This window comes from Etheostoma spectabile, chromosome 21 (assembly GCF_008692095.1).
Source record: "Etheostoma spectabile isolate EspeVRDwgs_2016 chromosome 21, UIUC_Espe_1.0, whole genome shotgun sequence".
Classification (NCBI taxonomy): domain Eukaryota; kingdom Metazoa; phylum Chordata; class Actinopteri; order Perciformes; family Percidae; genus Etheostoma; species Etheostoma spectabile.
This window is the reverse complement of record NC_045753.1, coordinates 9,545,490-9,572,288: the sequence shown is the minus strand read 5'-3', so window position 1 is coordinate 9,572,288 and position 26,799 is coordinate 9,545,490. Positions and strand designations below refer to the sequence as shown.

Here is a 26,799-nt window from a genome sequence, read left to right as displayed (position 1 = left end):
AAAAGCCAATATCAGCTCTAGTTTTGCTTTCTAGATCAAAGTTATTAATCATCATAGAATAGAAAATGAAAGCTTTCAGTGAGAGAACAACATATAGTTGGAGTTTTTCATGTTGCTGATTTTTTTTTTTATGAATAAGGAAAGGTTCCTGTTTGTCTAATGTTAGGGGGGATGCTCTTTGTTTAAACCAGAGGACCCAAATGTGGGATGACATGTTTGGTTTTTCCCAGCAGTTAAACAGGTCCCTTCTTAGTGGGATGGACTCCAGGCATTCTGCTTGTCTTCAGCGGTCTGAATGGGGTGTCACACTGACTAGTGTAAATGGTCTTTAAATTGTTCCTGTGTTTCAGACTAAGAAGGCGGTTCCTGCTCTCCCTTTACTTTTTTCCCTGCAAGGCTAATGCCTGTTGACTAATGAATTTGGAGGAAGCTGAGCTTTGTTTTTGACACATGGAAAAGCCTGTTGAAACACAGGGCGGAAGATGGCCCTTGAGGCCGACATGGGGTCAGCTTTACAAGTTCCCTTCTAATGGCTAAAGGGTAGAAAATAGGTCAAATAGGCATATTTCTGGTTAGAACTTCAAAACATCAAACAACTGGTTAAAATTGCTTCTCTATAGGCATCCTGGTGGTGGATTGGTTAGGTTGAATACTATATAACTACTGTGCATTGTTTTCAGTTAGATTTTTTTAACCGTCCCATAAAGGTGAAAACACCAAAGTCCTTTTAACTACACCCTCAAATTCTGCTAAAGCCCTATCTTCCAGCATATTTAAAAAATGCAACAAAGGTGTAGGGGAGCAACAACTGTAGGAAGCATGGCCTCGTGGCTACGTAGTGTGACAGGGAGGGTCAGGTAACATGGGGAGACTGACCACCGCTCAGTGTTGCATGGACAGCAACATAGAGCTGGTTGTCAGAGCTAACCAGCCATGAGCAGCTGCTCTGAGACTATTTGTGTCTCTGCTAAAAAAAACAGGTAGTCTGGGGAAGCTTTAACCATAACTAGAACTAATTAATGCAGCTTTTGAGAGAGTCACTGTTCGGCTTCGCTAGCATACCTACTACTAAGAGTTCCTCTTTAAAACAACGTCTCTCCAGCTCAAATGGCACAGTAGGCTAAATACTATGTGAACTGCATTGGGCAGTACTTGCCAAACCACTGCACTAATTAACTAAAGCATCTCAAGTCACGCTATCGGCCTATCATGTTTAAAATTTGACTTTGCAAATTTAGGAGAGTTGTTTGGATTTCCACAGGAAGGTTGCTCCCATTAAAAGTGCAATGTGAGCAGATGAATGGACTGCAGTGCTCAGCAGCACTGTACATGTATTGATCCCAGCTTTCTAAAGCCTAGCAGGGATGGATTTGATCCACAGGGTTGGAGACTTTATATCCATGGTGTGTGTATAATGAGGGACATTTAAGTGCTGCTTATTAAGAGTTTGTGCTGAAATAATCAGTTGGTGAATTGATTAGTTGATTGACAGAAATTAAAATAACAAATTAATTGTTTTTAACTAATTTAACATATCTCTTTATTAATATCTTTGGATTGTGGACTCTTGGCTGGAAAAAACAAGACATCTGAAGAAGCCACCGTTGGGTTTTTTTGTCTATAAAAGTTTCCTTACCTTTTTTTATTAAATTTTCCAAATTAACTGCTTCCATTCACAGACTTTAGTGACATCCCCTCTGTGGCAGCCCAGGACCTCGGCAACATCTTGAAGCAAGGCTTCTTGGAGAAGAAAAGAAGAGGTACAGCAGCAAATAGATACCAGGCCTGGGTCAAGTAGTTTTATAAAGCAATGATGACATGTGTGTTGACATACGGACAATTCTAACGACTATAGGAAAAAACCTAAGCAAAAAAATATATTCAAAGAAATGTTGTTTATGTGAGTATTTTCCATTTGATCACTGGACACTTCTTTCTCTAGATCACAGCTTCTTTGGTTCAGAGTGGCAAAAGAGATGGTGCGTTCTGAACAATTCAATATTCTACTACTTTGGGAGTGAAAAAGGTTTGTTTGAAATGCCAACGTGCAGAAACATTATAGGCTCATAAATTTAAACCAGATAACATCTTACGACATGCACTCCTCCCTACAGATAAGCAGCAGAAGGGTTCCTTTTATATCGGCGACTACGGTGTGCAGCTGGTGACCAACCTTAGAAAAGACTCCAAAAAAACCGCCTGTTTCGAGCTCTTTTGCCCCGGCCGGCGGTCTTTCCAGGTCAGAGTACTAACTAAGAGAATGTGTCAGGGAGTTTGAGTAATATTATTATTGAGGAATATTGATGGTCATTATTATTTTGTGAAGATTGAAAGTAACATACGTAAAGATTAGGAGAAATATCTAATATCTAAATTACATCCCACCGATATGTTAGCCAATTTGAGCTTAAACTGTAGCAGATTTTTTTTTTTATCTGTGCATATGTTGTTGTATAAGTAACAAGAAATTGCAGTACGTAAATGCTAAAGATATTTTTAACGTGATTTTTAAACTCCATTACACAGTTGGTCCACTAGAGAGCACCGACACGTTTAGTTTTCTACTTTAAAGTACATTTCTTGGTCAAATTACTGAATTTTTTTTTATTTGGTGCCTCCTGAGCAAATTATTTCTTATTTAGTTATGTGCTTAGTAGTTTAATCGATTAGTGTCTAGTGGGATTATTCATACAAAAGTGCCAAAAATTCACATGTTCACACATTTCAAATGTAAATACTGGCTGGTTTTGTACGTCCTCTATGATAGTAAACGGATTATTTTTGGAATTTGAACGTTTGATTGAACAAAACCAAACATTTGAGGATGTCAAACTGGGGAAAGTTCTGATACGTTTTCTAACATTTTATTGACCAAATAATTAAGAAAATAATCCAAACAATTAAAATAATAATGTAGCTCTTGATGTGAGTATGTTCAAATAAATAAATAAATATTGGTTATCTAACCCTCAAATATTTGCAGTGGCTTTAATCGGTCGGGCTTTTATTTAAATCCATTTGGAAAACATTTTATCCACACCTCCCACTGGCATATTACAGTCATATTTCCTGAGTATAACACTGTTCTCCCAATCACTAAGAATTTATGTCTTAACTGAATATTTTTGATCTGATAATTTCATAGCTATTTTAAAAAGGAACATTTCTATTTGCTCTTTCTTCCTCACTAGGCAGCTCGGAAGAGAGCTGGTGTATTAAAATGAAGATTAAACATCAGGAGTTTTATTTACATATAAATGCACCCTTAGATGTGATGATAATTGTGGGATTATTGCCCCTGTTTCCCATTAGTTCACTGCTAGCAGTCCTCAAGAGGCCAGAGAATGGGTGGACCAAATCAATTTTGTACTTAGAGGTAAGCCAGCATCTCTTTGTCATTTCTGCCGTTACATATCTAATGTGCAGTTTTCCGGAAGGGCGTTCTCTGCTTTGTTGCTTCTGCTTAAATGTTTTATTTTTTCTGTGTCCTTGTTTGAATCAAGCGTTAAAGGATAGAGGATTTAATATGTTCAGATTGTCAAGCCCTCAAAACAAATAATATTGGGTTATATAAATAAAATTGACTTAAGTATACTTTTTAAAAGCCACATACGTCAATTGGAAAATACAGTTAAAGCATTATAAACCTTGTCTTTTTTTCCTCAATTCTTCACTAAAGTTTGCTTTTGTTTTCGAGGGGCAGAAAGGTCAGAAATGAAAGAGAGCCCTTTATCATGACTCTGACTCAGATGAAAACCACCCGATCCATCACTAACAGCGCAGCCGAGTCCTGAATCTCCTCATTCGACATGTCAGCCATGTCGGCCCCCCTTCCCCCACAACTTCTCCTCCCCTAACCCTCCTACCGAATTCCAACTTACAGGAAATTGATTGGTAGATGTTCTGGTTATCCTCCTGTGACATTGATCTCTGCTTGGCCGCTGTACGGCAGAAGACCTGATACCCTGTGTTGCAGTGGCCAGTCGCCTGCCATGAGTCGGCTCCTCCATCTGAGCGAGCGGTCCTGCCTGGTCTACTCTAAAATGGGCTCAGGCCTGGCCACTGATTTGCGGGAAGTAACAGACACTGTGCAGTTTGTCTTACTTCCTTCCAGACGAGTTTTACTACAAAATGTAGTCAGATTCATAACATGTAGATGATTATTATTTACCTTCTTCAGCTCCTGAATTAACCTGAGAGCAAGGCTGACATGTACTTTCCTTTTTGTGGATGCTCTTCCAAAAACTTTATGGAAATATATCATCATTTTTGGCATTTTGCCTTTATTTGATACTAATAGTAGAGATACAGATAGGAAATGCAAGAGAGAGAGAGAAACATACAACAAAAGATGTGATTTTATGGTATGCGTCTTAATCGCTAGGACAATGGACAACCCAAAATTCAGATTTGAAAGATAAACAAAGGAAAAATGTGGACGCATTTACATTATTTAACAAGCAAAAATACCAAACATTTGCGTGCACTGCCTTCTTAAATGTTACAATTTGTTGGCCGTTTTTCATTGTTTCAGGCTCTGCAATTAATTTTTTAATCAAAGAAATTCTAAACCCATTAAAGAATAATGAAAATAATCTTTCATTGCAGGCAGAATTGAAGTCTCCAGTGCTTGTCACGGCTACACTGCTACTATATTGCACGTGTCTTAGCTTGTTGTGCCGTCAGGACCCTTTAAACATTTCTCTTACTTTACCCTTTAATGCATGTGTGTGTCTTGTGCCACCCTGTGCTCTATCTTGACGCTAACGCAGCCAATCCTGTTGTCTCTCTCTCTCTCCCTCATAGATCTCCACTCCACCTCCATCCCTTGCGATGATGACGAGGAGGAGGAAGAGGAGACCTATGATGACATTGAGGTGTTGACCGGCCCTCCCCTGCCTCGGCTCAGTGCTGCCCAGGCCTTTCAGAGTGGCAAACTGGGAGGAGGGCATGAGACGGGGGAGGTCGACGAGGAGGACGAGGATATCTATGAGGTGCTGCCAGGTATGCGGATGTGGTTAGCTCGCATGCGGAGAGTCGTAAGCACACGCACGCGCACACACACATGAAGGCTGCACAAACAAGCTCTCATGATACTCAGTCAGACAAATAGACACAGTCGCGCTGCCTCACACACACTCGAGCCCTGAGGGATTTTTTTCAGCAAGAAATATCTGTGATGATCTCCCCTGGCTGTGAAATTTGTGTTGCCAGGTACCTCCCTACCACCACGGCACCCAGACTGATCGCTCATTTTAAATCAAGCAACACTAATAAGCTTGTCAGGAATGAGGCGGCTGCTGCACAGGCGCACGGGGCAGGAAGGGAAGACTCTCCTTATACTGACTAGAAATCGGCTTCCTCTGGTCTCCCTCCTTATTTCACTGAGAGCCATCTGTTGAGAAACAGTTATAACGTTGAAATCAGCGAGAGCCGAGTAGTTCCAAATGCTCTGTCATAGAACGTCCAATTAGCTAATGTTGCCAGGCAACAAATAGACTAAAATTCAATCCACTAAGCAGAGTTTTGGCTAAAATTGCCTAGCAACAGCAATTTAGTTGAAAGGAAGTAAAAACTGCATCTCTCAGGGCTTAAAATAGTTCTGGAGCTCTTAATGTCACATGTTTAATAGAAATTAGAGAGTTTGATTGAGAATGTTGCGAGACAGTGTGCGCGAGTTCCCACTGAGGGGGGAGACAGTCCCATGTGTCAGGGTGGCTACAAGATCCCGAGAAGGACAAAAGGGGTGATCTGATCTTCTCGGGGCCATCGTCCATCACTCTTCCTATTAAATAAGATACATCAAGATTCTGTTTCACTCAGTGAGTACATTACCTTTGCCAAAATCACTGGTGAGAGGGAAATCAGTCTTCAAACTGTCACGCCGGCGTTCAAAGCCATCTGGGAAGAGGTACAGACTCTGACCACAGATGGCATATCGAATGACGGGCTCTTTCGTTCACTTTCTCACCCATTCACTTATCAATCATTCTGCACCTCTCACTTACAGCTTCTACACAGTGATTAGATACTGTTAAATTATTAGATTTATAGTTAATTCCATGGAGCAGGATTGCAAAAGATAAGCTTGTGTTTGTATTTGAGGAATCTTCCTTTCTTAACAAATAGAAATATCCCTGGATAGTACATTAGTCTTTGCAATGACTATATTATGTTAATTTCTTTGACTTTACGTCATTCACTGCTCTTGTTAAGATTACTTTTCAAGAGTTATTAACTTTAAAAATCTGGAAAATATTAAGAATTTGCCAGATTGCACCCTGGTCAGATACATCTTGCATGTGCAGCAGCCAAACTAGCCAAGAAATGTTAAGTAGGAGTGAGGCATCATTTTCCCTGTGATGAGCTCCCTCAGTTTTGTCAGAGCAAAATTCTGAACATGGCTCAGTTGCAGGCAGAGTGCGGAGCGATGGTGGTATAGGCTCTGGTGCTGATGACTGATTTTATTGACTGGAAAATTAAATCACTTTGATATAGAAACCGTCGGCCCATAGCGGTGGCCTCTCGACTGAGGGATGCTCTTCTGAACAGCAGTTGAAGATTGCCGAATGTTTGGACCCTTTGGAAACAGAATTAAAATCACATTTTTCTCTCCTTTTTTGGTGCAACAATGCACAACTTTCATATTTCATTAAGTATAAGCCATAACACTGAGATTTATAATTATATCTTTTGCATATTTAAGAACATTTAGTTTTATTCACGAATAGTGCAACAACCTGCAAGTGTGTGTTTGGGGAAAGAAAAGCAACGTATACACGTGAGAAATGCTCTGCGTGTGCGTGTGTGCGTGCGTGTGTGTGTGCGTGTGCGTGGTGTGTGTGTGTGTGTGTGTGTGTGTGTGTTCCTTCCTGGAAGCAGAGGCGCAGGTTGTGCTAGAAGGTGGATAGTGTTGCTGGGTTGTGGCGTGGCTGTCAGCCTGCTACTGTTAAGGATGGATGTGGGAGACAGAGGGCAGGCATATCACTGTGTCACCTCTCAGACCACCGGGTGCCACGCCCCGCAGTCAATGACATGTCCGCCTCCGCTTGCCTTAAAGACAACAAATTGATCCTCAATGAGGAGTTCAGTCTGGTTAAAGAAAGAGACATATTGTGTCTTGTGGAGACGCATCAGGCATCAGCTGTAATGTGTTTTAGTTATTTTTTGTTTATTTAGTTTTATCATGATGCTTTTTTTAACTGCACATTTGTCCTAAATGAGTGAGACAAAAACTGTTTAGGTTATGTTTCTAATCATTAATTTGCTGTTTTTTCCCCTGTCAGATATTAAAGTTAAAATGTTTGGCTCCTGATGTTTAGTTAAAAAATGCTTCCTGCTCATAAACGATAAATGTTTTGTCACAAATATCATTTTGCTGTGTTTTCTTTGTTTAGACGAAGATCTGACGGATGAGAGCAGTGAGAAGAACAAACCAGGTCAGAACCTCATTACAGGCTACTACTAATAATGAGAACATGTCCAGCTTAATAGTTCACAGTGGGGAAAAGCAAATTGTCTTGCTCTTTTATTTAAATTTGCACTCTGCATTTCCTCTTAGCTTGGTCATCAGATTACGCTAACTACTACCAAGGTTTATGGGATTGCCAGGCCGACGAGTCGGACGAGCTGTCCTTCCAGAGAGGAGATCTCATCTACATCATTAGCAAGGTCAGCATCACCATGAGCAAAACAATCATCCAAGAGATTATTTCAACTTCTCTCAGAATTCTGTGCTTCCTGGACACACTTTCTCCCATTCAGTTGAAACAAGAGATTACGCTTCTTCCGTTCATCTCTGATTACACCCTTGACTCGCAGACATAATTACATGAGCATTTACAGTAGTTTAAAATAATTAAAATGTGACGCAGATGTTTAGTCTATGTAATTATTTAAGGGTTAAACAACATCAATACCAGTAATCACTTTGCCCTCGTTTACTTTCTGAACATGCTGATATCCCCAACGTCTAAATTCCTCTGTTAGTGAGCGCCTGTGTCTCGATGCAGCAGTGAAGCACCCACAGTGGCATTGTCTATTCCCAGGCCACTAGGGTGAAGTGCTATTCGGGCCGCTGCGTAATGGTGCTGTTGTTCATTATGGAGCCTCTATCACAGGGGTTAATTGAGTAGGCAGCCATGCGAAGCCCTTCCGTTCTGTTTGACATAAACTGCAGGTGAAGCCATCCTGCATCTCAGCTCTTTTTCTCTCAATCTATTTCCTCGTGTTTTATGGCCATCTTGTAGTTACATGCAGAGTATCTACCAGTGAAAAGCCACCCTACTGGAAATCAATGGCTTGTAATTTGGACACTCTTACACTGCTGCGTACAGGGACTTGTTCCCAGACAGTTTCTATTGGTCGGTTTGAAATTGAATCATCATGTTCTGTGTTTAGGCTAAATTATCTAAAGAGTGGAGGAAGGAGGAATTTACAGTAGATTCAGCCTTTTTGTTGGTTATTATGCTCTAGAGATGGAGAAATGATGTATTCAACCTCATGATTTCTTGCATCTTTAATTAACAGCTGCAGCCACAGAATTTTAATTACTTGTGATGGTTTCTAGTTTTAGTGCCGAAACAGTGATGAACTCACTTTTATAGTAACAGAAGTCAAGGGTTTTAGGGGCAGATAGATAAACAAACGGTAACTGTTTGTGTTAAAGGAAAAGGATCCTTTTGTTTGTAAGAGCAGATATGGCACAGGTGAAATATGCTCTTCACAGAAGATGGACTTTTAATTGAGGTTCTCTTGGCAGTGTCCGATTAATGAGATGCCAGCCTTCTCTGCCTGTGTGTGCTGGTTGATAGGGGGAAATGTCAAAACAGCTATGTCAATTTTTCACGTAAGGATGACAAAGGCAGTGTACTTGGGGAAACAAAGGGGACCTGGCTTCTGCTGCAGATCTGCCTCAAACAGCCTCAGCTCTGCCTGGCGTATTACTTTTCACTGTATGGCTCAGATGTCTGCTTCACGGAAGACCTTAAAGCAAACTAGGTCTAGGTTGGAAGCAAGTCTTGGTTGTGGTATCTCATAATCTTAATGACACAGATTACTCTTGTTTTGTCAAGCTGTATGCTAAAGTCATAACATAGTGACAGACTACGCAAGAGTATTCTAACTATCCTCTAATGGATTTAAAGCAAGGGTCTGGTTGTAAATTATTTAGAGGCGATCTCCGCACAGCTTCCGACTGTTTGGTTTCGTTTGATGACACAACTCCACCCGTGTCCCATTTTGCATCCTAAAAGCATCACATTCCCCCATGAATACCATTATTTGCATTATAGCTTGTAATCGGCTATTTGTTTTAATGAGCCCTTGGGGAGGGCTTCCCTGCGTCTTCTGTGTGCACACGCAAGCCCCTGCCACAGTTCAGTTTTACGGGGGATTCCTGAGAACCCTGACCTCGATGAGTGAAATACGGGCCCTTGGCTAGAACTCAAGTCTGTCGCTTAACTGGGGACCCAGACACATGAAATGGCCGTAATAAAACCAGGGCCCATAAATTCTCTTAGAGGGTGGGAGGCCTGGTTGTCTTTGCTGTTATGTCAACACTGACCATAATTACAAGGTAATAAGGACATGCTCTAAGTGCTAAATCAATGGTGCTAACAAACTGTTATTTTTAAAGCTGCGATGTGATTGACTGCTGAAGTGCAGAATGGGATAGCCACAGGCGTGGTGTCATATGGCTGTGAACTGAGGAGAACATGCCGATTGTATAAAAGGCCTTCATCCATCATTATTGATCTCTCACTTACTGTAAAGTGGGGGCATTTTTACTGTATTTGTTTTTTTCCCTTGTGTGTTGCTGTGTGTGTGCGCATATCTGTGTGTCACTGACAAAGTAAATAAATTAGGAACCTCACAACTCATATGAATCCCATTATTTGAAAGGAATTAATCTCATAGTGTGGCTCTGCTGCCGGTTTCAGCGATTCCTAACTTGTTTTCCGCAGAGCTTGTTGGCGGTGCTCAGCGCGCTGATACATGAGTTAGAAACACACCGTTAAATCCATCTTGTGAGTTTTGCTCTGGCATTTCATTTCTAAGAGCTTGCATTTTTCTAATAGGCATTATAGCTTTTTGCTGTCATTTTAGTGTGTGATGACAAATACTGGTGAGCTCAGTTTTCTGTAATATCACACTCTGAGATGTTTAACTCCATTTAAATTGTTGAGAAATTTCACATATATTTCTACTGCATCATAACATGCAGCTAGATATTTATCATAGGATTTACAATGTGAATGTTGGATGAATTTATCACAGTGGCTTAAAGCTGTTGTTTGACATCACCCTGACACGTGTAATGCCTGTGTACTTTGTCGGCCATGTCCCACATGAAACCATAAGGTTGTCCTGCATTCTTGCCCTCTAATTTATGTGTCCAGAATCAAAAGACATGGGCTCCACAGGTCAGCTGTCACATTCCTGTATTCCCACAGGCACTCATGGAGAACGGCGGGATGGAGTGGGAAGAGATTTATGGTACAAACCCATCCAGGGTCCTTAAAACTCTGGCAAGCACTGCTGCCACTTCTTCCTCTTTCTCTTCAGCCCACTGCTCACCTCTTCCCCTCCAACCAAAACGCAGAGCGAGGGAGAAGGGCCAGCCAATCCAGTGCGTCTCCCAAAGCAGAGCGTCACATCACATTTGGGCTGCAGCTGCTTGTTAGAGACAATGAGAACATGGACACCACTGACACCTTCTGGCAGTTTTTTAGCAAAGTCTTGTAACATGACAGTTCTATTAAATGGCAACTTATACAAACACCACAAGCTGATTTACAGCCTTATAGATTTACTTGCTGTGATTTATAGGCTCTTATAAATATAAGTTATGCTTTTAAAAATGAAAAAAAATGATTTTGTGCTTAAATGGCCACTTGTATTTTGTCCAGGCTACCTGTGACCGTTTTTCTTTAAGGTCACAACTGGCCTTTTCTCTGTTTAACAAGCCGGTTCGGGCTGCTGCCCACAGGTCACACACACTGAATACAGCTGAAGAAAAGGAAAAGTGGGCAAACAATCAGATGGGAAAAGTCAAGCAAGAGAGACAAAGAGGGTGGATCCCTTTATTCTTTTGTGTGAACCCTGTCCCCCCCCTCTCCTTTCTCCTTTTCTCTGTCACACACCCATTTAAAGACCCCTGGCTGCTATTGTGGCCATAGACACCAAGACGCTATAGACAGGCAAGACATCCTATTTACCACCCAAAGTAGCAGGGGGTGAGTCTGGGGTTTGGGGTCATGTAGGAGGCAGCGGTCATCCCCCGGTCAACTACAGTAGGTCATTATTCAGCCCAAGCCAATAGCCCAGAACCGCGTCCGAGCAACCCACCCCCAATCCATTCTGCTTAATTATTATAAATGAGGGGCGGCGTAAACAGCCATCATTACAGACACTCAGTGGCATACACAAATCCACTTTAAATTGCTATTAAGTTAAGGAGCTATCTGTAATCCCAGGCGTGCATTAGAAAGGAGCGAGTAGGTTTTCTTTTTATTAAATCTCATCGTCCCTGAGATATTTTCAAACGTTCTCATGCTCTGTCATGTTTCCAATTTGAAGCCAATTCACTGATTTAATTAAAAGCCCACTTGGAAAAAATGGACACTAAGTAGCCATTTCGATCGCTGGTTGTGCAGAATTAGCATCCATATTTCTGGATGAATTTCGACAAGATTTCTTTTGGCACAGAATCCTTATAACTGCCCCAAAAAAAGCCTTTTCCCCCACAGTTTCGGGTTTTATCAGGTCGTATGTGAGGTGTTACCTGTGCAAGCAGTGAGGGAAGCTCGCTAACCTAATAGCGAGTTACAGATCATGCTTCTTTCTGTTGGAGGTGTCCATGTTTCTTTGTTAGAGTGACCAGTGATGGAATAACTGCAGAGAGCTGCAGTGCATCTGATAAGTCGATGTAGAGGAGAAAGAAATGCAGAAAAAAAACAACTCGGAGGATGCAAGTGAAAAGGCTGCTACAGGAGAGATGGAAAGCGAGGAAGGGGAGGAAAGGAGGGAGGGGGTTGGAGATGTGGAAGGAGGGAGGGAGAGATTGTAACACCCAGGCGGCGGGTTCAGCGGCAGGGCAATGAGAGACTTCCTGCGCTCCATCACGCCCAAGGCCTGCCTCAGTCAGCTGGTGGCCGAGGAAAGATGCCTCATGTGTCAGGCTTATTAGCACTCCCCCTAGTTTGTATGCATTTGCGATTGTGTGTGTGTGTGTGTGTGTGTGTGTGTGTGTGCGTGTGTGCGTGTGTGCGTGTGTGCGTGTGTGCGTGTGTGCGTGTGTGCGTGACGATGAAAAAGAGTGACAGAAGAGGACACGGAGTCTGAATCTCTACAGAATTTTGAATTTTCCCCCAAAAAGGTGCATTCATTTTCTGACAGCGAGACATATTAAAGCTGTGTTTTGTTTAGGCACATGATGGTGTTAATGGCATCACCTGCCTCACCCGTGTTCTTTCAGGGCATCCAACCGACCTCAACACACCTTCTCCCCGCTTCAGGCTCGGGTAGCTGTCAGTCCGTCCTCCGGTCGGGAACGTGAGCGATGGGCCCATCAGAATGCCACCATTAGCCAGCCCCCTGAGTGGTAAATAAACGATCGCGCTGGTACACTGCAGGTGTTGTCATGGCAACCTACTCTCAGTGCCAGCCCCGCCCATGCTCATTCCCCCCTTTCTTGGCGGAGGAGTCACCGGGAGGTCAATGAGTCAACGCGCCGCAGCCGCCACGACACGGCGCTGTTTGGCACCGCTCTTCCTCCCTCTGCTCCCAGAGGGGAGTTGATCTGCATCCAGCAGCTCTGACATGTGTCACTTCTCAGAACACACACTGTGTGTCCTGCTATATCTTGGTATTGAGGTAAAAACAGACATTTTCCAGAACTCAGCCACTCTGGGACACTTGATTTTTTTTCAACCCCCCCCAGAGCCTCTTGGGGGTAACATCTCTCCTTTCAGATGAACAACTTAAACAACTTGCACCCATGAGCCGATATCTGCCTATTCTGTGCCCCGACGTTAGCATTTCAGAGCTTAAGATGCAGCATCACACAAAGACAAATCAACCTAAAAGACAAAAAAAGAGGAAAACAAACAGAAGGAAGAGGACATTGAGGAGTTAGCATAGTTTTTGTGATTTGGATAATTTGCGCTCCACGCCTTTTGGAATGTCCCTATTACAGCAGGTGTACTCTGGATGAACCCTTTTCAAGTATGAGGAAGATGGACTCTGCACGCCTGACAGACTTCACCGCCATTGGCACCCACTCTGTGATGTAGCAGTTGTATTAAAATGGCGGCGCTGATAATCCAAAAGACCTTTCTCAGGGAGAATTTGAGACCGACTGCACAGATGGGCCACGGAGATAAATAAAACTCTGTCACTACGGTAGGTGGAATAGTGCTGCGACGCCCCCAAGGGAGAGAAAAACCGTTTCACTCCCTCTCTCCGATGCCTCCCCCCCCCGTCCGTCTGTCTCTTCTCTCCTCCTCCTCTGTTCACGTTATCACGAATGAGAACCAGTGCCAACTTTTCGCAACTGGGCTTTTCCCTCTAGTCTTATGGGGAGCATAAAAAGACCATTTCGGACCTAACTTTCACCTGCTTTATGAGTTCAAACACACTCTGAATTGTCAGTCAGGAGTTTGCCAGAGAGCCAAGCACGCTGGAGCATCCCAGTGTGAGCTGTCAGCGAGGTTTGTAGGGGAAAGCGATGAGGCCTGGATGGACAATCTGCTTATTGTGGGTACCTGTTTGTGCTGTAAGAACACTTGAGCCTTGTGGTTTATCACTTTCTAAGCGATCCATTCATCCTTGCTGTCCAAACACCTCTCATTAGCTGCAGGCCTCATTCCTCTGGATGGAGAGCGGTGTCAGGTCCGGATGATAGGATGAACCTTTGACAAAATGCTGTTCGTCATGTCAGAGAATGTGTGTTTTCACAACTGGAACCTGTTAGAGCAAGAGGAAGTAAAGTCTGATTCCAATCTCAGACAAGTAAAATGTATATGTACAGTACATGTGTCTGCCTGCATGGACGTAGTATGTGTGGGTAGTTGAGCGTTTAATCTTCTCCTCATTGCTGAAACAAAACTATTCACGCGGCCATTCCCAATCTGCTGGAGAACAGAGGAGAGATGAGTGGCCAGGCTCCTCGTTCCATCAGGGCGGGAAAACGACGGCCGGCTGGTGCCTCCTCTGCTTGGCTTCAGCGCCCCTCTGGTATCTAGTCAAATATTGATCCAGTACAGATCTAGTTAGAGCCCAACTGCTGCGATCAGATGATCATGTGGTTGTTGATGTGACTCAAGTTCCTAAAATATAAGATGTTGTTATTTCAGTCTCACAGAATGTGAGAGGGCTTGAAATTGAGTTTTTAGATGCAGAAAAGAGATGGAAAATGTCTGGTACATGTAAAAGATCATGTTTTCAATTCTTCATGTGCTGTAACTAGAATATGTTCACTTACAATTATTCCTTGATAATTTAACCTAATAACCAATTAATTGCGTATTAGCAGAGTGTACATGTGATCCAACATGGATTAAATGCAACATAAAATTTCACATTCCACCCACAAATTCAATTAATTTAGACACTTCCAAATGTAGATTGTAAAAATCAAGTCAACTGATTTAGCCAACAATAATTATAGGTTACATTAAGCCTCTGTTAAAAACAGGGACATTTATTTTTAAGGTTAAAAATGTTGTCTTTAACAACATTGTGTCTTAATTACATTTTCAACATCTTCTTGTAAGGTACATACTTTCCTCCTATTTATCTCATGTCAGTCAAAACCAGTGATTTTATTGTATTTCTTAAAGTACATAAACAGAAGTCAGGTTTTTTTGAATGACAAGAAATTATTTTATTTTTATTTGCAAATTTAGTTGATTAAAACTATACAAATGGATGCATAATGCTTTGTTGTTTTTATGCCACCTAACATTAAGTCTATAAAAGGTCTAAAATGAATGCAAATGCCCACCAGGAGTTAGAAAAAAAATCTACAAGGATTTGCTGAAGCTGCTTATTTTAATTTTACGTCCTAAATGTATTCCTCTTTTGGTGATATGAAAGTGAGAATCCTCAATAACTTTATTGGGGTCTTATTTTTTTTTAAGTTACAGAGCATTAGTTTGGTTTTTTTCTACGTATAAATGGAGGACTCCAGTTTCTTTATAAAGCACAGTGCAGAATTGAAGTCCCGTTATAATTAGTCTGGGAGAACAGGCAGGCTGTTATGGCTTCTGAGCACTAAAAGAAATAAATAAGCTGTTTTTATTTCAGACACTTACCGTCTCAATAGTCTTGTTGAACGCTTTTTTCCCCATTTTTGAATGAAACCCCCGAGGCCAATGCACCCGAGTGTTTATTACAATATCGCACATGGCTGTTTCACAGGTGGGGTCTAGACTCTCCCGGATTTCCTCTGCTAAAGTTGAGTTGATACAGTTTTAACCTTATTATTTTAGTAGCCACTGTGAGGGATCAGGGCCACGTGTAACTGCAGTTCAAATCATTTGAATGGTCGTTCTAATGTTAATAACATGGGACAAACTGTGCTCTCAAATCAAATAAAAATGTGAGATTGGTGCTTAGTCCTGCTTTGTTTACTTGTCCTCGGACCCCTCGGAGACTTACGGTTGTTTGTTTGTTCATTCTGGGTCTAGGAGTACAACATTCACGGCTGGTGGGTCGGCGAGATGAGAGGCGCTGTGGGTATCGTCCCCAAGGACTTCCTGCACCCTGCCTACATCCTCTGAGCTCCAACAGGTACCGAGGCACTCTCTTATCATCAGCATTATGGACCATTACTGTGGCCTAATGCACAGAAACGGCCCCCCTGGTACTCTTCCAGATTGCCATTGAGGTATATTCAGTCGTTGACCTGCCATTTATGGCATCTGCTGGCTGGAAGAAGTACTGCATAAAGCAATCTGAGCGGGGCAATGGGTGAGAATAAATACGTGCAACAAAAGCGTGATTACAGTGTGGTTGGCCTATTTAAGAAAATGATTCTCTAATAAGGTTAGGCACAGCTTAAAATGACCACTGAATTATTAATGCTTGTTTTTGATTTTTGATTTTTTTGTACAGCCGCTGCTGACGTGTCCGGCCATGAATTTCACAAACAACATCGTTAGATAATTTTTTGTAATTTGAAAATGATTCGCTCTCATAAGACTGAAAGTTATATCATGTAAACCATAAACTATTTGTAAAGGTCTTACATACATGATGGACAAACTAGAGCAGCAATTGGCAGAAAACTAAGCATTGTTGATAATTAATTATCAACGTTGTTGCTTTTAAGTAATTAAGAGAAAAGCTCCTCTTCTCTGGGATTTACTGCTTAATATATTTGTGTTTTTGGCTACAGACTGGACACAATAAAGTGATTTGAAGATGTAATTGGGCTCTGGTAAATGTATGTTATATGGAAGATATACTAAACATTTAATTGATCAATCAGAAGATTAACCAACAAAATAAAAATAATTGTTAGTGACAGCCCAAGCTATATTTGATTAGGAATTGTGGAATGATTTATCAATTCACAGGTTGAAATGAGAAATATGTTGATTGTTAGTGATTTTTCTTGTTTTTTCACTGACATACAATTAAGAAATGGTGTGTAAAATATGTAAAATATTTCATATTACATTGTATGAGGAGTTTTAAACAGAAATTGTGTGTCTGTGTGTCTTATTTCCAGCCACTAGGTGGTAGAATTGCATCAATATTTTGTCAAAACCATGATGTGTTTTAGTAAGAGATGTATAATACAATCAGTAATATGACATCCACAGAAATAAACACATGTACCACAGTAAAGAAGAAAAACTATTTATTTGAAATAAAGTGAGATTTTCCAAAAAATCTTTTAAAAAACAAACTTAAAAGCAACTTTGCAAAATAATACTATAATAGAGAGAAAAAGCAAAACCCAGGTCTACAATCTCACAGCTGGGACACGGTACGAGGGACGAGGCTCATTCCTATACAACGACACAAACTTAAATAATGCAACCAAATTAATTAGAATCACAATCAGTAGCAGTAGTGTGTGAAAATGATCTTGACACCACACTGCAGCGAGCTTTTACACAAGTTTCAGACTAAGGTAACTGGAACGAAGGCTGTGCTTTTAGAAAAGAAACACCTTGCCTTACAGGTCAGTACTTGGTATTGAGACACAAAAAGGAGTCTGGGCTTGCCTCGCCACGGCTCTCGCATATCATTCCCCAACTCATCCGATGCTGACGCTTTGTTACGGCCCCCAGCGTCTGAGGCCGTCGCACGAGGCGCTCACGTGCACGCGTGGCCGGACCGGCCGTCAAAATGAAGACGAAGGAACTCCGATTACAACACAGAGCGCCATTACTTCACTATCTCTTTGCATAGCAAATATTTGTTTGCTGCTATATTAAAGTTCTGAAAATGGAGTACATCCCCTTTAAACACCAAAAAGTATTTGACTGTAGATTTGGATTTATCTATTTTATTAAAGGAAGCCATCTCTTGACAGTCAGTACGGACAATGGGCTCAATTACAGCAAACACAGACTCTTTAAAAGTGCATACAGATGTGAGTGTTAATACACACTTGAAAAAAAGGTTTAATTCAAGTGTATATTTCTATTTATCTCTGGAATAAAATATAACATGACTACATTTCAGAGCAAATCACATTAAACTTAAAATGAACATACGTAAAATCACAATTTGTTTACCAAACAATAAAACCTTCAGCTCTTTTGTATACGAGGACATCAACCCTAAGATAGTTGTATGCTTTTAACTTGAGCACCCTCTGCTGTTCCCAAAAAGCAAATCATCAATGTCAGAGGAGAGAAAAACAGTGTCAATATTTAGTTCACCTGAGTGTAAATAAAGATGCACATTTTAAAATTAAACACACTATTAAAAATAAGTTGAACCTACAACACGTGTGACAGACCGGATCACCTACAGTGTGACAATGGTATATAATGAGCAGATGTTTTATGCCTGTGCGTTTGATCGAATGTGTCTTTGGCAGACAACAATTCCCACAATCCATTTCTCTGACTCTGTGAGTGTGCAGCCCCCCCCCATGTTGTGTCATTCAGCTGTCTAAGTAATGCACCGCCACCTCGTGAGTCCCCTCTGAGGCGTCCAAAGGCAGCGAGGACCAGGTTTCCTGCTCCATACGGTTCCCTTGAGCTAATCCAGGCGCGCTGCCGCTCTCCAGGATGCTGAAGTCACTATTTTCAGTCAAATCTACACCAGTTACAGTGGAGTTCAAATCCAGAAATTGTTTCAACTCACTTTTGTTGTTAATGTATTGCAGGTCCTCGTCCTCCCTGGCGGAAAGTTCTTCTTTTTCCACAGGGCATCCATTCATGTGTAGGTCCAAAATGTTTCTAGTTGAGGCATCTACATGTGCCCAGTGAGGGACGTCCTCAGGAGACGTCTTTACGTAGCCATTTGCAGCCTGGAGTGAGTCCTCAGCCTCTTCACAAATGCTTTCTTCATCGCTGACTTTGATGATGCTCTCGTTGGAAATTGAGTGGTTGTCCTCGTCGCTGTCCTCTTTGGTCCCAACCAGATCCTCTTCCTGTTCGACTTGGTCCATTTGTTGAACGGTGTCATCGGCACTGCTTTGCACCTCTGGGACACTGTGCACATTGTTAGTGTCTTCATGGATTTGTGACTGAAGGGGCGTCTCCTCTTTGCGCTCCGATTCATCACTTTTTTTGTTGTCTGGCTCTTTGTGTTGGTCTAAATTCTTAAACCCCTCTGGGCAGCTGGCATCTTCAACATGAACCTCAGTGGTCTCAAACACGTTGATACCACTAACGTCAGAGATTACATGCTTTTCTGAAACCTTTTCAATCTTTGCCTCCACTGAACCTTCCCTCTGATCAGCCTTTTTCTCTGTGTCTGGAAGAGGAACAGTTTTTTCTTCTGTATCTAGTGTTGTAACGCTCTCCTCTCTTATTGAACACCCCTCAAACAAGCTGTCCATCCTGTTCTCCTCAAAGTCAGTCCCCATGGGCGAGTGCACCTCCACTGGTGTTTGTATCTGACAGCGTCTCTGCTGAGTCCGTTCTGCAGGGCTGAGACTCTCTGCAACATCTTGGCTTTCACCCACAAAAAATGACACCTCTGTCGGGCCAGGGTCCTCAACGACGGCCTCTAGATGATTGTGTTTCTGGAGGACCCTTACTGAGGATTTCGCCTTGTTGGGTAACTCAACTGTGACCTGATCACAGACCTCCAGTAAACCCTCAAGGGGGTCAGAGTCATTACGGGACAAAAGCTCAGGGCTGAAGATCTCTTTAGGTTGTAGGCAAGGTTGATGAGGAGCTGGGCTGTAGAGAGCGAAAGAGAAAACATTTACCGTAACTCACAAGTACAACAGAACAGGATCTTGCATAGAATAATAGTAGAAAATCTGCTTATAGAAATAGAAATTTTGAGAAATCTGCTTATTCATGTTTTTTGCCAAGAGTTGGATGAAAAGATTGTCACTTTGTTTCCTTTGGACAGTGCCAGACAAGCCATTTCCACTTGTTTCTAGTCTTTATGCTAAGCTAACTGGCTGCTGACAGAAGCTAAATATTTACCAAACAGATATGACAGTGGTATCAGTATTCTGTCAAACTCGGCAAGAAAGTGAATAAGCGTTTTCTTTAATTCAATAAATTAAAAAGGGTGGGTCTTAAACCAACACAACAATAAATCTTTTTTTATAGAAACACTGAATCTAGGGGGGAGAAAGAAAAAACATTGTTTAATCAATTTTGATAACTGATACTCTGATCACGTGCAGAAGGCCACCGTTATATGAAATGACACGGTGCAAAGACTTGAGACGGGTCGGAGGAACGGCAGGTGCTCTTCCTAATCTACATCCTGTGTTTACCTGTCAGATGATGAGTGTTCAAATGAAGTGCACGTGACTATATCACATCCTACATTACTTTCACTGTCATCTATGTGTGATGCATCTTCGGCCTCCCGGATCAGAAAGACACATTTAAGGCCGGGTTAGCTCAGTTGGTAGAGCAGGCACACGTATACAGAGGTTAACTCCTTGATGGAACAGCCGCAGGTTTGACTCCGACCTGTGGCCCTTTGCTACATCTACTCTACCCTTTCATGTCTTCATCTGTCCGGTGGGATTAAAATGCCCCCAAAAAAAAGAGACATTCTTTTCTTTTCCTGACGTCTGGGTTTTGTGAAAAGATTTGTCTTTCTCTTATTTCGATACAATAATAACTTTAACCATCCATCAGTGCTGTTGTGCATAGGTTTATGCTTGTTTGAGTGCATTCAGCATAAATCACCTTAAATAAAAAGAAGGCATCATGCAAAGGTGACATTATTTGCACCCTATTTGGCCTAAATCAATAGTTTCCATCAGTCATACCTCTCCATGGACTCGTAAGAAACGGTCAAACTTGGCTCCTTGATGGAATCGTCCTCTTGAGCCTGAGCAAAGCCCCGATTGGACGAGGCGTAGGTGAGGATGGCGTCCGTCACAGTGTAGGGAGTGTGGCCCTGCACACAGTCCAGGATGTGACCTACTGGCAGCTGAGTCTGCAGGAAGAGGTGGAGCTGGCTGTCTGACAGGCAGACCGTCATGCTCACCACACTGCCGGGACAAAAGCTCTTTGTTATTAAGGTGGCCGCATTACAAAGATTGCAGATGAAATGCTTTTTTTTCTTCTTCTTAAGAATAAGAAAAACTTACTTGTCCAAAAAGGCCTGAAGTCCTTTCCTTCTTCTCTCCAGGAAGTCCTCATTGCTGAAGGAGAAGAAGGACTTTCCTGGAAGTTCAGGGACTGGCCTAGAAGGATGAAAACAAGCAACCATGTAAATATCAGTGACATTACACAGAAGGGCCATGTAGGTGAACTTCAGCAAAGAATGGGGACATGCGATCGAATCCGCGTTAATGTTTTCTCTTATCACAATGCCATGAGAAAGAAACCTTTACAGAATAGGACAGGACTAGCTTCTCTCACTCTTCACAACAACTTACACCAAGCCCGCGTTCTTCTGAAGCTTCTTCCTGAGCCAGACGAACTCGCTGTAACGCCGACGCACGCACGACGTCTTGGCTGTGAAGGCTTTGCTGTTGGTCTGGGAATGACAATAATATGTATTACAGTCGACAATACTAGATTATTATTATACACAGACAAAGTACGAGGCAGTGTAACATCACTTTAAAGGGAAAGTCTGGCAATATTTCATATTTTTCTTATTGTCAACAAATCCCAAATTAAAACAGAAACACCAACAGTGAATGTAGCGTTAAATATTGTGTGTACGCGTCACAGCCTGATATATCTTCTTCCTCTGTGCCATAGAGCGCCATTGTTGTTAGAAACACATCAATGAGCCACACTGTTGCTCTGGGTGACATGTTCCTTCAACACACACACACACACACACACACACACACACACACACACACACACACACACACACCCCAAATGTAGATTAATCCTCCACGAAAAATAGTCCCAACCAAATGCACCGTTTCTTTCTGTTTTTGTAATGTTTGATAATAAAAGAAAAGGAAATTACTGAGCCTTTATTTTAATTTTAACTAAACCGTATATTTGTGACCTGTTTTTAAAAAGGTAAATCTTCAGTTGGCTCAGCGCTTGGTTTTGGTCTTTTCATGGGATTTGTTGACAATGGGGAAAATGTGTTACAATTTATTTTAAAGTCACTGGGAATGACTCAACTGCAGCTTATATATTAGTATATATGTGTGTGTGTGTATATATATAGATATATATATCTATATATATATATATAGATATATATATTAGATCAGGGCAGAACCAAAACACCACATGTCCGATTTGTTCCAGTTGTGTGTGTCGGGCGGTCAACGGATGTTTGCATGACAAGCTCCCGTCTGACAGATCGTAATCAATTACAAACGCCGTCTTGTCGTTAAAACTAATTCTAATAGATGATAATAAGCAAAAATAGACATGCTCTGGTTCCAGCTTCTCAAAGGTGAGTATTCAGAGCTTGTCTGTGTTGTATAAGACGGTAAACTGAATCTTTTAGGGTTTCAGACTGTTGGTCGATGTGTCCCTGGACTCTGGTTATAACAGCCATGTTTTAGCTATCGTCTGACATTTTATAGACAAAGCAATGCATCAGTTTGATAAATTAATCAGCAGGATGATTAGTAATCATAATTGTTGGTTACAGTCTTCCATATTGCTAAGCTCGATTAGATCAGGTTGTCCTTTTTCTACATTTTTCACTTTTTTGATGTTTTTCAAATGATGTTTTAGTAAATTTTCTAACAATTTCTTTGTTGCTTTTTCCAATGTTTTAGATGTTTTTTTTGTCACATTTTCCGCGTTTTCAGCATTTAAAAAAAATGTTTACTGTTTTTTTTTTACTGCTTTTTTGTAGTTTTTTTCCCAACATTTGTCACTTTTTTCAACTGTCTTTTCCTATATACAAAGTTTTTGTAAACTGGTCAAATTTGACCCGAAGACAACACAAGGCTTCAAATTCTAGTGTGTACATTTTGGGGGCTCACACTTATATCACATAGCCTACTGATGACACCCAAAATGACATAAGATCATGTGAGGTCACATGATCTTAGTCAATCTCATGAGTCAACACCCACACAAAACACCCGTCTGGGCACGAAGACTCGCTGCCGACACAGCGTTCCCGAGCACAGGCTGCTGCCGTGACAACCACCTCGACGCCTGTCCAAACACAGTGTATGAGCAAGGCATCTACGCTGCTGCAAACTCAGCGGCTGCCCAAGCTCAGAAGCTGAGAACGCTCTCTAATACGCTTATAGTGTTATTATCTGAAGCTGCAGGCTTTTGAATCCTCTTATAACCTTCAAATGTATTTTGCAGTGTGATACGGGCTTAATAGAAAACTGCAATTTTGTGGATTAGAGTAAAAAACTTGTACACTGGTATAAAAATACCAGTAATTGCAGTATTAAATAAAAGTGTAAGCGCCGCTGGGTCTCTGTGGTGATCACATGCAGGCGAGGCTCGACAGTAATGGTAACAACTTAAAAAGTGCTCTTTGAATACTTCAGGTGTTTTGTGCTTATTCCATCTTGAGAAGAGCTAATTGCATCGGGATTATGGTCTTTAAAGTTAAAAATGTAAGCCTTCTTTGAAGGATTCCTTGGATTGTTTTTAAAGTACACTTTTCTTTTTTTTTTTTTAAGAATGCCATGAGCCCTTCACAAGAGGAAATAAACACCAGTAATTCTTATCTGGTGAGAAAGTCTTTGTCATGTTTTAGGGTGGAGCCAATTTATTTGTGTGAAACCTTTCAACCACAAAAACAGCTCAAAGTGACTCAGTGCTAACATATCTTTGATCCATTTTAGAATAATACTCTACATCATCAGAAGCCAACATTTATGTTTGTTGTCGATTACCCTGCTGAATTATTATAATACTAGTATAATTATTTAGAAAATATGCAACATGCAGTTAAATAAAGCAAAGAAAGCAGCAAAACTTCACATGAGGAGAAGCTGGAGACATGAAATGTTTGACATTCCTGCTTGAAAATGGACTAAACGATGAAGTGACTAATCATCTCAGCTCCCACTAGAAGATATATTGTAATTTAGGCGTTAATACTCACATGTAGGAATATTTTATAATCCACATAAGAATTCCACGAGCCTTCGTTCTGCGTGCGGGGATCTTGGACCCGCACCGCAACAAACTCCTGAAGGACAGAAACAAAGTCATGTTGTTAAACGGGGAACTAGGCAGGTGTTTTTTAGCTTAATTTACCTTAACTGAACAGTTTCGGAGTCATTGGAATAGTTATGTGACTTTTTTTCGAGTTGAATGGAGGTCGTCCCGCTCCCCCCTAGCGTCTGTGAGCGGAAAAACCAGCCTGGCAACGTTGGGTCGGCGAGATGCCGGACTCAGCGCCAGGAAGTATCGCGTGATATCAAGTCTCGCGATATAGCTACTTGCTTCACGTTGCTGCACCACAAGAACCGGCTAGCTGTAAGAACGAGGTGGAGATGGAGTTTTTCACACTATCGTCATGGCTGAGACGGCAAAAAAGAAGCAGAAAGCTCGGAAAGCATCGTCGTAGGAACAGGGAAAGAGGAAACGGCGTCTGACCGAGGGAGGGGTCAGACACAAGGAAACAGGAGCTGTAGGGAGAGACCTGTAGAGAAACCTGTAGGAGGGGGGGCTCTATAGAGAAACCTGTAGGAGGGAGGGGTCAGACACAAGGAAACATAGGAGCTGTAGGGAGAAACCTGTAGAGAAACCTGTAGGAGGGGGGGCTCTATAGAGGAACCTGTAGAGAAACCTGTAGGAGGGGGGGCTCTATAGAGTAACCTGTAGGGAGGGGGGGCTCTATAGAGGAACCTGTAGGAGGGGGGGCTCTATACAGAAACGTGTGTGTGTGTGTGGTGGGGGGGGGGGGACTTGCCAGCAAAGAGTAAGAAAACAGCGAATAAATGGCCAAAACTGCATAGTGCCCCTTTAAATAAAAACTGTGGTGCTTGTGTGTGTTGCTACATCGTTGTTAAACCAACAGATCAGGATCTACAGTAACTTGCTGAGTGTGCATGACACACCTCTTCAAATAGATCAACTTCCTTAAATGTTTAAATGCATCAATGGGGGCATTGTTCTTTTGACATTTAAGCAGAAGTTTAAAAAGGCACTTTTAGATTTCACCAACAAGATTACACACATTAGACATCAATATTGCAATTTAATGTAGAAAAAGAAGTTACTTACATCTTCTTCTTGATTGCTGATCATCCTACCGAGTGCTGCACTGCAGAGAGAGGAGAAATCAATGAGTTGAAATTCAATAGACAGGATAAGAACATCAAACTGAATGTTTTCTATAGTGTTGTCATGAGCTGATGACTCATCCTCCAAAAAACAAGCTCGTCAGCGAGAATCCACTGAGTCACTCTCGCGGGCTCTTCACCATTAGGGGCTGGGTTTAGATTCAAACTCAAAACTGTTTAAAGCAGCGTGACCTCTAATAGAGTTACAGTAGTTGGTTGAGTCTCTTTACGGCTTTGTAATATTCTCCAGTAACAGCTTATTAGCCAGATATTGTCCAACGAGTACACCCAGATTTCTTTAAACCAACGTCAGTCTGACTCAGCCATCATAAGCCTGGAGATGCACACCAGTAAAGACCGACACATGACAATTAGGGGTGTAAATCACCCGTTATATCTCAGTACGAGATATATATATCTATATATCTATATATCTATATATAGATATATAGATATATATATATAGATATATCGATTCATAGGACGATGATACAATATGACATGATATCACAAAGTCCGCCACGATACGATTCAGCGGGCCTGCAACCGAGACCACACATAAGCCCATTTAACACTATCAGTTGCATTATATATATATATATATATATATATATAATATATTTACAAAAAGCAACTATAACATGATTTGACGATTTCACTACTAAACTCTACCAGACATTTTAATTGAAAACAAACTTTTTTTTAATAAAAAAATATATAAAAATGGGAATTTTTAGCAAAAATAGCACACCTTAAAGACTACGATATGTATCGATATTGTCACTTTGTATTGGTAATATTTGAATCGATATCGATCCAGGTTGATGTGTCGTTACACCCCTGATGCCAGTTACTTGCTGCCTGCAACTAATCATTAAATTGATTAATTGTTTACCATAAAATGTCAGAAAATAGAGAGAAATATCCAAAGTGATGTCTCAAAATTGCCCCTCCCAAAAATATATAGGCCTGTATATAATTTTGCACTGACATGAAAAGATAAAAAGGATTGGCATATGCAAATTAGGGGACAGAAAAACGGCAAAACCTCAAATTTCATGACCTAGAACTAGAGGATATATAAAGAATCTACATTTGTTTCAGAAAATCAACAATAACAGAGAAACTAACTAGGTCTTAGGTCTTATCACAGCCACTGAAACAGCTGTTTCTCCACCAAAACAAAGTATTCTAGCTATGATGGGTGTTATCTGATTTAGTGTTGCATGTCCTGAATCTATTTAAAAATAAAAACAAATTAAAAGATAACCCTCAGAAACCGACTTTAACAGCGTGTGGGCGATGTTAGCTATCGAGTCTCTTAAAACCGTGTAAAGAAACTCAGAGTAACACAAAACAGACTGAGAGTCACAGATATTGTTCTGTGTCTATGGGGAGAGAGAGAGAGAGAGAGAGAGAGAGAGAGAGAGAGAGAGTTGAATGATTACACTTCTAAACAACCTAGCTGTCAGAAACACAAGCTACATGCTAATCCCAGTCGACAAACTACTCACTTTCATGAGGTATATGTCGGCTCCTGCGGTAGTTTCCAGTCGGAAGGTGTCGATGTGTTGTTGCTAGACGATGTTTTGGTTTTATTTAAGCACAAAATGCTCCGATAAAGAGGCTTGTTTTCTAAGAACAGCTCCTTTCTCCATTTCGCAAGTCACACGCACCGCTGCGACGTCACATCGCGACGTGCCTACGGTAAGCGAGTGGGTTTCGCGCCACAGGATGGCGAAGGCAAGCCCTGCCCTCTGTCTTACTCGACCTCTGATTGGCTTACCCTGACATTCTTTCTCTAACCCTAACCAATCCCGCTCCTCTTGCCTAAACCTAACCAATCCAACCACAGCAGACAGCGAGTGCTAGCCAATCGAAAGGAGAGTAGGAAGGGCCGTGACTTTGCCATCCTAGGATATTCTTAGGCT

General features: G+C 41.5%; 2 protein-coding genes across 4 annotated transcripts in view; one reads left to right on the top strand and one right to left on the bottom strand.

Moving 5' to 3' along the window:
* Nucleotides 1-16,647, top strand: part of skap1 (src kinase associated phosphoprotein 1) — a 31,336-nt gene extending 14,689 nt beyond the window's left edge. Inside the window, exons 5-13 of one of the 2 annotated variants that reach the window (XM_032501576.1) lie at nucleotides 1,680-1,760; nucleotides 1,943-2,026; nucleotides 2,115-2,239; nucleotides 3,313-3,376; nucleotides 4,807-5,004; nucleotides 7,398-7,439; nucleotides 7,562-7,671; nucleotides 15,693-15,795; nucleotides 16,120-16,647. In XM_032501576.1, the coding sequence (XP_032357467.1) occupies nucleotides 1,680-1,760; nucleotides 1,943-2,026; nucleotides 2,115-2,239; nucleotides 3,313-3,376; nucleotides 4,807-5,004; nucleotides 7,398-7,439; nucleotides 7,562-7,671; nucleotides 15,693-15,785 (797 nt within the window). In that variant the 3' untranslated portion in view covers nucleotides 15,786-15,795; nucleotides 16,120-16,647. Of the gene's footprint in view, nucleotides 1-1,679; nucleotides 1,761-1,942; nucleotides 2,027-2,114; nucleotides 2,240-3,312; nucleotides 3,377-4,806; nucleotides 5,005-7,397; nucleotides 7,440-7,561; nucleotides 7,672-10,454; nucleotides 10,825-15,692; nucleotides 15,796-16,119 lie in introns of those variants that run through there. The other variant, XM_032501575.1, reaches the window with a different exon arrangement.
* Nucleotides 16,648-17,562: 915 nt separating this feature from the next.
* Nucleotides 17,563-26,602, bottom strand: snx11 (sorting nexin 11). 2 transcript variants are annotated; one of them, XM_032502995.1, is made up of 7 exons: nucleotides 26,383-26,602; nucleotides 24,810-24,849; nucleotides 23,683-23,769; nucleotides 21,056-21,156; nucleotides 20,765-20,860; nucleotides 20,441-20,665; nucleotides 17,563-19,379 (listed from the first exon to the last, which is right to left on the bottom strand). In XM_032502995.1, the coding sequence occupies exons 2-7, from the start codon at nucleotides 24,831-24,833 to the stop codon at nucleotides 18,131-18,133; spliced, it is 1,782 nt and encodes a 593-aa protein (XP_032358886.1). In that variant the 5' UTR covers nucleotides 24,834-24,849; nucleotides 26,383-26,602; the 3' UTR covers nucleotides 17,563-18,130. The 2 variants fall into 2 exon arrangements, with proteins under 2 accessions (XP_032358886.1, XP_032358887.1); XM_032502996.1 differs by having other exon boundaries at nucleotides 24,810-24,844; nucleotides 26,383-26,581.
* Between the last annotated feature and the right edge of the window lie 197 nt (nucleotides 26,603-26,799).